This window comes from Orycteropus afer, unplaced genomic scaffold (genome assembly GCF_000298275.1).
Source record: "Orycteropus afer afer isolate SDZICR_OR568_19922 unplaced genomic scaffold, OryAfe1.0 scaffold00016, whole genome shotgun sequence".
In the NCBI taxonomy this organism is placed as follows: domain Eukaryota; kingdom Metazoa; phylum Chordata; class Mammalia; order Tubulidentata; family Orycteropodidae; genus Orycteropus; species Orycteropus afer.
In genome coordinates this window covers 8,145,728-8,155,921 of record NW_006921603.1, presented here as the reverse complement: position 1 = coordinate 8,155,921, position 10,194 = coordinate 8,145,728, and the positions used below count along the sequence as shown (strand labels likewise).

General features: G+C 40.4%; 1 protein-coding gene across 1 annotated transcript in view; it reads left to right on the top strand.

The window, feature by feature from the left end:
- Positions 1-345: 345 nt before the first annotated feature.
- The window catches only part of TMEM26 (transmembrane protein 26), a 59,854-nt gene continuing 50,005 nt past the window's right edge, over positions 346-10,194 (top strand). The window contains exon 1 of the mRNA XM_007959385.1: positions 346-536. Within this exon, the coding sequence (XP_007957576.1) occupies positions 346-536 (191 nt within the window). The remainder of the gene's footprint in view (positions 537-10,194) is intronic.

Sequence of the window (10,194 nt, the reverse complement as noted above, 5' to 3'; positions counted from 1 at the left end):
TGGGGCCAGGATGGAGACTGGCTTCTGGAATGAGGAGGGGGGCTGGGCTGGGCTGCGCTGGAATATAACGCCCTGGAGCCTCAGCGGCGCGGCCCCAGACTCTTGGAAAACCCAGCAGTCTAGAAAAGCTGGGCTTGGATTACCCCTTCTTTAAAGAGTTCTCAGGAAGTTTGGGGGAGGGGCAAGCGGCGCTCGGGCTCCACCGGCCACGGAGGGTGAGGAGGGACGACCGCGGCTGCAGAAGGTCTCGCCACTGTCACGTTACCCCCCACGGGCGGGCTCCGGGTACTGCCGCCGGGTTTGCACGAAGCTGGGGAGAGAGGCCCAGCGGCCGCGCCGGGAGGCATGGAGCCGCTGGTCCTGCTCAACGCCCTGGCCACCCGGCTGCTGTTCGTGCTGCACTCACTGGTCGGGGTCTGGCGAGTGACCGAGGTAAAGAAAGAGCCGTGGTACTGGTTGCTCGCGTTGCTCAACCTCCTGCTCTTCCTGGAGACTGCGCTCACTCTCAAGTTCAAGCGCGGCAGAGGCTACAAATGGTGAGCGCGCCCCGGGGCAGGGAGAGCGCTCCAAGTCCCAGAGTACCGTGTCCCACCGCACTCTCGGCTGCCCAAGAGCAAATCTCCCGGTAGCTCAGCGATTCTATACTCGGGGTGGTACTTCCTTTGTCCCCTTGGGAGCCTCAAAGGTGCGTGAGATGCTTGCGTGGCTGTTGGGCATGCCTGGGGTACGCGGAGGCTCCAGGGTTAAGACTGGGAATGCTGAATCTGTGAGCGCAAAGACTCGTCACTCAGTGCCAGTTTGGGTGACTTGGAACAGAGAAAAAACAGAGCGGAAGCTCTTGTCTGCTTTTCAGAAAGTGCCGCCAAATGGGGAAGATGTTGGGAAAGGAGGGTGCTGCATGCTTTGCTTTGGGTGTGCGCTGGTTGCTGTGAGTGCTTGCAGGTGTAGGAATGCCTATCCCTGGGGATCGGCGACCTTTGAAAGAGCTTATGGGCACCAGACAGCCTCCGGTGGCCAGAAGCCCCTTGCAGCGCGTCTATGGTTTCAGTCTTCCTTTCCTCCCGCTCCCGGGCGCACTGGCTTAGTGACTTCGGAGCTTGGCAAATGGCCAGACCATCCTGCCAGAAAGGGTTGCGACGCTGGCCGCCAGACCAGTAGTGGGCTCAGACTTAACATGCAAGAGGTAGTGCATGGTGACTTATTCACCCCACAGCCTTGAATGGCAATGGAAGAACTGAGAAAAAGATTCCCTGGCCCTTTTCTACAAAGATTCCCTCCCCCATCCCTCTACCCCAATGCATGTTCATTCTAAACTTATCCAAACTAGCCCTAATTACTTTATTATTTTTTTTTAAGTTGTAAGGCTGTGTTTTTGCATTTGTCCATGCTTTTTAAATGTACATCTAATGCTAGGAAAAAGAAAATAAGGTAAACCAATTCAAGAATTATGTACCCGGTGACATTAAAGTTAACCACCATACTCAGACAATAAAACCCCTCTGTAGATTTTACATAAGGAGCTCTGGTGGCTTAATGCCTAAGGCATTTGACTTCTAACCAGAAGGCTGGTACTTCAAACCCACCAGCCACTCCGTGGAAGGAAGACTGGGCAATCTACTTCCTTAAAGATTTACCACCTTGGAAACCCAAAGGGGGTCACCATGAGTCCGGATTGTCTCCATGGCAGTGAGTTTGGAGTGTTTTATTTTTTCTCCAAAAAAAAAATTTTTTACATACGAAACTGAAAAAAGGCTTTGTATTCCATGACAATCTATCTCTTAAGATGATGTGAATCTTGATTAAATTTTCCACTTTTGAAAAATTTCTAGAATTGTCGATGAAAATATTTACTCAGATACAATACTAAGCTACCAGGGCTCCCCTAATACAAGGAAGATTAGAATGTTATCTTCCCTCCCTTAAGTGTTCTAAGCATAAAGGATTTGAGTGTGCCTTTTGGAAATCTCAAAGAAAAATGGTTTTAGCTTCCCAAATAAGCCTTAGGATTAAAGAAACAACAGGAGAGAAAAATATTTGTTTACTTAGCAGGTCATATAAGATTAATTTAGTTTTTACTGAGTGGCTTTAAGATATTAGGGTAAAAATATCTTCGTAACAGTAAAATGTAGTCTGACACTGAAAAATATTTCATGTAAAATACTCTTGCCTCTTATTATCAGCACTCCTAGGAGAAATGTCAACTTCAGAAGAGCAACTAGTCAGCAGGACATGTAATAATCCCCTTTCACCCCAAGAGTAGACCAGAGGCTTTCTCTAATGTTGAGTCAAAATCCCACTTCAGTTGTATGGAAATACTGTAGCCAAAGGAACTTTACCTTCATATTTATAACATCATTGACCACTGATTCATACAGATGTGTAACTTAGATCTGAGAGAGGAAAAAATATTGGAGCAAAAATATGTAAATGGTTAGTCATAAATCAGGTTAAAAAGAGGACATAGTAGTGTTTAGAGTGTGAGCCTCATAATGGAACAGATAATGGGAGAAAATCTCTGGGCTTTCCAGTTTATTTGCTGTGGGACCTTTCAGCAAGCTACTTAACCTCTCTGATCTCAAGTTTTTTTCATTCATGAATAGTTATCTCATAAGGTTGTAGAAAAATTGAATGAGCTAATATGTGTGGAGGAGCTCTGGTGGCATAGTGCCTAAGGCACTTGACTGCTGACCAGAAGCTGGTGGTTCAAACCCATCACCCACTCTTTGGAAGGAAGGTTGGGCAATTTACTCCCATAGTGATACTGCCTCAGAACCCCAAGGAGGGGTTACTATGAGTTAGGTCCAATTTGATGGCACATAACAACAACAACAACAATATGTGTTGATGGTCATTGAATTAAAAAAAAGAAATGATCTATTCTACATCTTAAGATTTTTCTTATTTCTCTTATTTTCCAATATGCTTTGAGTAACCTGGACACATTTTCTGTCTGTACTAGTCAAGCCACTTTACTAAGGGACTGGCTAATAAATCACTGAGTCAGTCCAAAAGAGGAGGAAAAAAATCTCACTTTTATTTAAGAACAGGTCTATGGTAGCATAGTGGCTAAGACACTTGCCTGCTAACCAGACGGCTGGCGGTTCAAACCCACCAGCTACTCCTCGGAAGGAAGGTTGGGCAATCCTACTTCCATAGTGATATTGCTTCGGAAACCCAAGGAGAGGTCGCTATGAGTCGGGGCCGACTCGACGGCACACAACAACAACAACAACAACATGATACATTTTACAACACTAATTCACAAACATCTTGCTGGCTCAATGTCTAGACTAATATTTGAAAATAAACAAAGAAACAAGTTGGTTGAGTTGGCTTATTACAAAGTTGAGGAAGAAATGATTTAAATAGAAATGTGATTACTACTGTTTTATTCTACTGCAGTTACCAAATATGACTGAGTCTGAAAAGATGGTCATTTGTGTGGTGGGGAACTTTGGTAGTGTAGTGCCTAAGGCACTTGACTGCTGACCAGAAGGCTTGTGGTTCAAACTCACCAGCCACTCCTCGGTAGGAAGATTGGGCAATCTACTTCCGTAGTGATACTGCCTCGGAAACCCAAGGAGGGGTCGCTATGAGTCGGGTCCTACTCGATGGCACATAACAACAACAACTCTGCCATAAATGAGGAAAACAATCACTAGATGGCCAGCAAAAATGTGGGAAATTATCTCAGAAAGAATATCATAATAATTAAAAAGAGTTTGGTTTTGGGTACATTTCATTTCTATGTTGAAGTTTTCTGAGAAAGCAAGGCATTATTTTTTATTATTGAGTGTTAAGGAAAATTTCCATCAGAAAATCTATGCTGATGGAATCAAATAAAGAAACATTTTGGCAATATCTACATATTATATAGAAAAATATTAATATATACAGATGTATAGATCTATGTGGAGTTCCATAAACCCACTTGCTATAGAACTGATTCTAACTAACAGTAACCTCATGTGTATCAGAGTAAAACTGCTCCATGGGGTTTCTGATGGCTGATATTTTGGAAAGAGATTGCCAAGTTTTCCTCCAGGGTGCTCTGGGTGTGTGCAAACTACCAAACTTTCTGATTAGCAGCCAAGGGCATTAACTCTTTGCACCACTAGGGTCTCTGTGCAGATCTGTCGTTGTTGTTATGTGCCGTTGAGTCGGACCTGACTCATAGAGACCCCTCCCTGGGTTTCCGAGGCAGTATCACTATGGAAGTAGATTGCCCCATCTTCCTTCTGAGGAGTGGCTGGTGGGTTCGAACCACCAGCCTTCTGGTTAGCAATCAAGTGCCTTAGGCACTACGCTACCAGAGCTCATTGGTCTGGCACTGTGGAATTATCCAATAGAACCCAAAGTACCCACATATAAATATATATGTACAAAGATGGTAGTTTCTAGTTGTTAGTGGAAAAGAAAAAAAAAAATGGAAAGAAACATAATTACTCATCAATAGGATGGTTGAAAAATTGTGATATATCCATATAATAGAATGCTGAGCTGAAAAATAATCAGCTAGATTTTGAGGGATGCCCATAATATATTGTCAGGAGAATAAAGTTACTTGGTCTTGAGAATAAATTCTTGAGAATTTATTAAACTTTATGAGAATAAAGTTATATGGTCTCATTTTTTAAAATATTACTCTTCGCATCAATTGAACATACTATCTTTTTGTGCAAGTCAAAGAAAAGGAGAAAGAGAATGAGAACAATAGAATAAGAGGAAGAAAAAGAAGACATCTTCTCATACTTAAAATAAATACATTTAGAATAATGCTTGCATTATGGACTAGATTCTGTACACACATAAGAGGGAAACTATTTTATTTTCTCTATCATTAGCTCCATAAATCTGCTTTGGATTAAATCGACTAGTTTGAATATTTTGATTTTTTTATGAAAGTTTACACCTTTCTCCAAACAAATCAGTTCTACAGAAATCATGGAACAGTTAACAAAATGTCAACTACAAAATGTAAATTTTCATAAAATATAGCAAACACATTATGCCTGTCCAAGGAATGTTTCTTTAGCTCTCCTTTGGAAAAGAAAAATGGAACCAGAAATGCTGAGCTCAGTTGTCCAGGGACAAGCAACATTACATCAACACTAACAACTTGCCAGCTGGAGAAGTTTAATTTGCTGAAATCCTATAGGGTAGGAAGGGTGAGCCAATGGTACATACCTTGTTAAACTCAATAAATACATACTAGTGGAATTTTACTCTCTTTTTTTTTTTTTGTAAATACTATTTATTTACTTGACCCGCATATTCATTACAGTTCTATAAAACGGAAATATAAATCACTCTGCTTAATTTTTTCTTGTTTTTTATTTTCTATTTTCTGGGCAGCAATCCAATGGATCTTTGAATTATTATTTAGGTAAAGTCAAATTAAAGAAGATATTTTGGCTGCTTTCTAGCCAATAGTGATAAAATATTCCTCAGTGGACAGAAAAATTACCAAGATTCTGACAAGTTTGAAGCATGTTCACTTGAAAACAGGAGACATCTGAGAATAAGTAGAAATCTACGTTGACTTTGCTGGTAACAGGACAGGATTTTAAATACTTAACCGTCTTCATCAGAATTTCAAGAACACAAGGGAAATGTAATTGAGTTAGTAGAAATGCCTCACCTATTTGGTCACCTTTTTTTGTTCTGTCCCTTTCCCTTTTCCTTTTTCTAAGTTCAATTAGAAAGCTATTTGTTGAATTGTCTGGTAAGTAAGCACGATGCTATGCTAGACATTGCATATCCAGGCAGAAGAAACAGAAGACATATACACTTGAAATTTAAAACAAAAGGTAACATGTTGAGTAAGTAATAAGAATAAGCGTGAATATTTGGCATTTACTATGTCCTAGGTTCTTCCTAGTATTTCAACCAGATCATCTCATTTTATCCTGACAATACTTGTAATTATTTTCTTTTCTGTTTTCTCCCAGTTTTAGATAAGGAAACTGAGGCACAGAGCTGTGGAATCATTTACCCAGGATCACTTAGTTGGCCCCTGGGAGTGCAAAGATGTGAAGATGTGAAGTTCATGTCCTTACACAATGCACTGTTTAACAATTTAGAAGAGAAAGGATGGGATATAGAGTACTGTGTGGGTATGGAGTGGCTGGAGGAGGGGTGCTTACAGCATTTGAGATGTAATAGGAAAAAAAAATGGGAGGAGCTCTGGTAGCGTAGTGTCTAAGGCACTTGACTGCTAATCAGAAGGCTGGCAGTTCAAACCCAGCAGCCACTCCTTGGAAGGAAGGTTGAACAATCTACTTCCGTAGTGATATTGCCTTGGCAACCCAAGGCGGGGTCGCTATGAGTCGGGGCCGACTCAACAGCACACAACAACAACAACAGGAAAGATGGGTAGGCTCTGCCTCAGAAGAGTGCAAAGGCCACCTCAGTAAAGGGCATCCTGAGTGAGTAGGTGAGTGTAGGGAAACTTGAGCAGGTTTCTCTGGAGGAAGCACAGAGCACAAATGATAATTCTTCACTCAGCAAAAACACACGGAATGTTTATGATGTGTCGTGTACTGTTTCAGTGCTGAGAAATCAGGTAAAATTCTGCCCTTTAAAGAGCTCACATTTTAGTCGGTTGTGGTATGTCATCAAGTGAATTCTGACTCTAGTGACCCTATATGACTGAGTAGAACAGAGGGCTCAGAAAATGAACAAAGAGTTTAATCAACAGGTGAACTAATAAGTAACAATAAGCAAGTGAAAAAATGAATCACCAGAGCTATGAAGGCCTAAATGTTGTGTATGACAGAGTACTCAGGGGAAGGTTTGACTTCATCCTCACTGAGTGGAGGACATTGAGCTGAGACCATAGTGAAAAGCAGAAGCCAGGTGTGGGAAGAGAGTTCTAGGGAGAAGAGAGAAGCCAGAAAGAGGAGTAGCTTAGTGTACATTAGGACATTTCTGACTTAACCTTCTTAGGTTATTAAGAAGATGTTCTGGTTACCTAGTGCCGCTCTGACAAGAATATACCACAAATGGGATGCTTGAACAAACAAGAGTTTATTCCCTTACAGTTTGGAGGCTTTAAGTCTGAGTTCAAAGTGCCAGGCTCTAGGGGCTGTGTGAAAGCCCCTTCACCTTGGGCTTCAGCTCTGCTTCTTGCTCCCGGCCCACTGAAGCTAGAGGCATCTCTTCACTCAGGTAACTGCTGGCTGCTGAGGCTAACATGCCCAAGGTCGACAAATAAAATGGCACAGTCCCAATGTTACCAAACCATATGGCAGGCCATTAATTCAAGTCCATTGAAAGTCCCAAGGTTGGCAGAGCATGGCAGGCTGCTGAATAACAACACTGCTACATGCAGGATTCCAGCATGCCATACACTAGAGACCATTCCCAAAGCTGTTGCTTATATATGTGAAGCAGACACATACCCAAAGCAGCTACTCAGCTGCTTGTGGTATATCCCACCACGGAGCTGATTACTAGTCTCATGATGGAGAATAACTACCACCAGCTGCGCAGCTACTCAACCAGTTCCAACCAAGTTGACACACAAACATAACCACCACAGAAGATAAATAATAACTTTTCTTCATACTCTTTCCAGTGTCTTCTTTTCTCTTGTCCTCTACCTCTAAGAGAACAAACTGAATAAATAAATAAATGAAAATAAAAACAAACTCACTGCCATCAAGTTAATTCTGATTCATAGCAACCCCCATTGAATTTCCAAGGTAGTAAATCTTTATAGAAGTAGATTGTCAAGTCTTCCTTGTGTGGAGTGGCTGGTGGGTTTGAACTGCCAGCCTTCTGGTTAGCAGTCAAATGTCTGAGGCACTGCACCACCAGAGCTTCTTTCTAAGAGAATAATTCTCTATAAATTTTACTTTACTGTGTACCATTTTGTATGCTGTATGTTACAAATTATCTGGGTGGCTCACAACTTGAAACAGGAAATATGAATTAGGAGTCAAAAGAGATTCTGTTCTACTTGATCTTGAATTTAAACCAGTTGTGCAAAAAAAAAAAAAAGTCAACAAAATTTGTTTTAATTACTTAACTGCATTTGGTATGTTGAACAAAAGAAATTAAAAACAGACTTGACAGCCACATATTATATGAAATCTGATCTTGATTAACAAGTTTTGGGCAGTGTAGAATTTTTTAAATATGATGTAATACTGTAGTATTTGATAGTATGCATTTTGCTACACTAAAAAAAATGTTTCTGAAAATGCCAGAGAGGAAGTTGGGAAGTAAGAGCATTTGTCCTTGATGATCCTTTCAGGCCAGAGAGGATGAGATGGAGAGACTTGGAAGAAGACCCTGTGCCTTCCAGATGGCCAAGTAGGGCACTGGAAATACTTCATAAGACAGACTATTTCTCTCCCTCTTCACACTTGCTGTCCAGATTTCCTGAAATACCTCCTTGGAATTTTAGCTATTCCAGCAACCCTTCACAGTGCACACTGAATTTATCAGCCCTGCCTATTTTACTTATTATCTTCTTGAGTGTTTAAGTGCATGGGTGTTTTCTATCATGAAACTTGAGCTCACTGAAAAAAATAGATAAATAAAAGACTTCAGTTTGTGACCTTTCATAACGTTGAATGATAACGTTGAATGCTATCAGCAAATAAATGTTTTTATTATCCAAATTTCAGTTGAGGAAAAAGAGTGTTATCCTACCTAAATTAGTACTGTATTTTACTCCCAAGAAGAAATCCTATTTTCTTCTTTCCTTTCACAATGGACTTGTGATTATAATATGTAACAATATGTCTACAAATTTGAATGGGACCTGTAGGAAATTAAACCATTGAATGGTAACCGTGCTTACTCCATGGGTATGCTCAACTGAGACATTTAGAATGGAAAATCAAGGTCCCTAATATTTTGTAGCTTCTTATACTTGACTGGGAAAAAAACAAAGTGCAACTTAGTGTGAGCAGCTCCCATGAATTACTTACTATAAATATATCCCTAATTTTGAATTTCATGCATTTCTCCCTTTTTATGGCAGTGACATTATTATGCATACAGCATCAGGACAAATCTGAATAGTTTAAGTTTTTTCCCAGTAATGGAAACTTTACATTTACATCAAGATTTATTTTTCTAGTGTGTATGTGCCTCAAGACTCTAGAAGTTACTCTGAGGTACCAGTGTCAGGAGAGTTAGGCCTCAAGTGTATGCTTTGTTAAAGAAAACTGGTATTTTTTTTTCTTCTTTCAATTTTAAATAAAATGGGTGTTTTATGTAAGAATCAGAAAGATGCTCTTTGAAAGTGGCATTGAAATAATATTAAGGACATACAGATTATTAATATAAAATGTCAGATGGGCACAGATACTGTTACCTTTCTTTGAATATAAGCCCACCCACAGTTGTTTGAGGGGGATTATAGTTTATTTCCTGTTTTTCTGACTGACCTCTACTAAGTAGTTAATGTACAACTGACTTAAAGTTATACACTTATGAGAAAAAAATTAGCAATCTTTAGGAAAAAGAAAAAAGAAGTTCTATCAAACATCAAGGAGCTCTGGTAGCATAGTGCCTAAGGCACTTGATTGCTAACCATAAGGCTGGTGGTTCAAATCCACCAGCTATTCCTCAGAAGGAAGGTTGGGCAATCTACTTCCACAGTGATACCATCTTGGAAACCCAAGGAGGGGTCACTATGAGTTGGGGCCGACTCGGCGGCACATAACAACAACAACAATCAAACACCAACACCGCTGCCAGCCCTGGTCAAGTCCTATAGTATTTCTTGGCTTTCTGATTTCCCTGACTGAGCCTCTGGTATCAGGCACATGTTTTAACTCACCTGGAATAGCCTCCTAATGGCTATGTCACTGTCTAACAGTCTGTTACTAATAGTGATGAGGATGATGATGGAGCTGATGGTGATGATGATAATGGGAATAGTGATAGGTATCAGTCAATGAGCACTGACAAATACTCCACACCTGCTTTACATCCACTGTCTCCTGTAATCCTCACAGTGACCCTATGAAGTAGTTCCCCTTTTTTGTGTTCATTTTATGATAAAGACACTACTGCACAGCAAAGCTAAACCACTTATCCAAGGTTATACCTAATAGAAATATAATATCAGTTCCTTAAATTTTTTTAAATCCATTTTATTGAAATATAATTTATGTACAGTGAAATACACAAAACTAAAGTGACATGGGTCAATGCATTTTTTTTTTTTTTTTT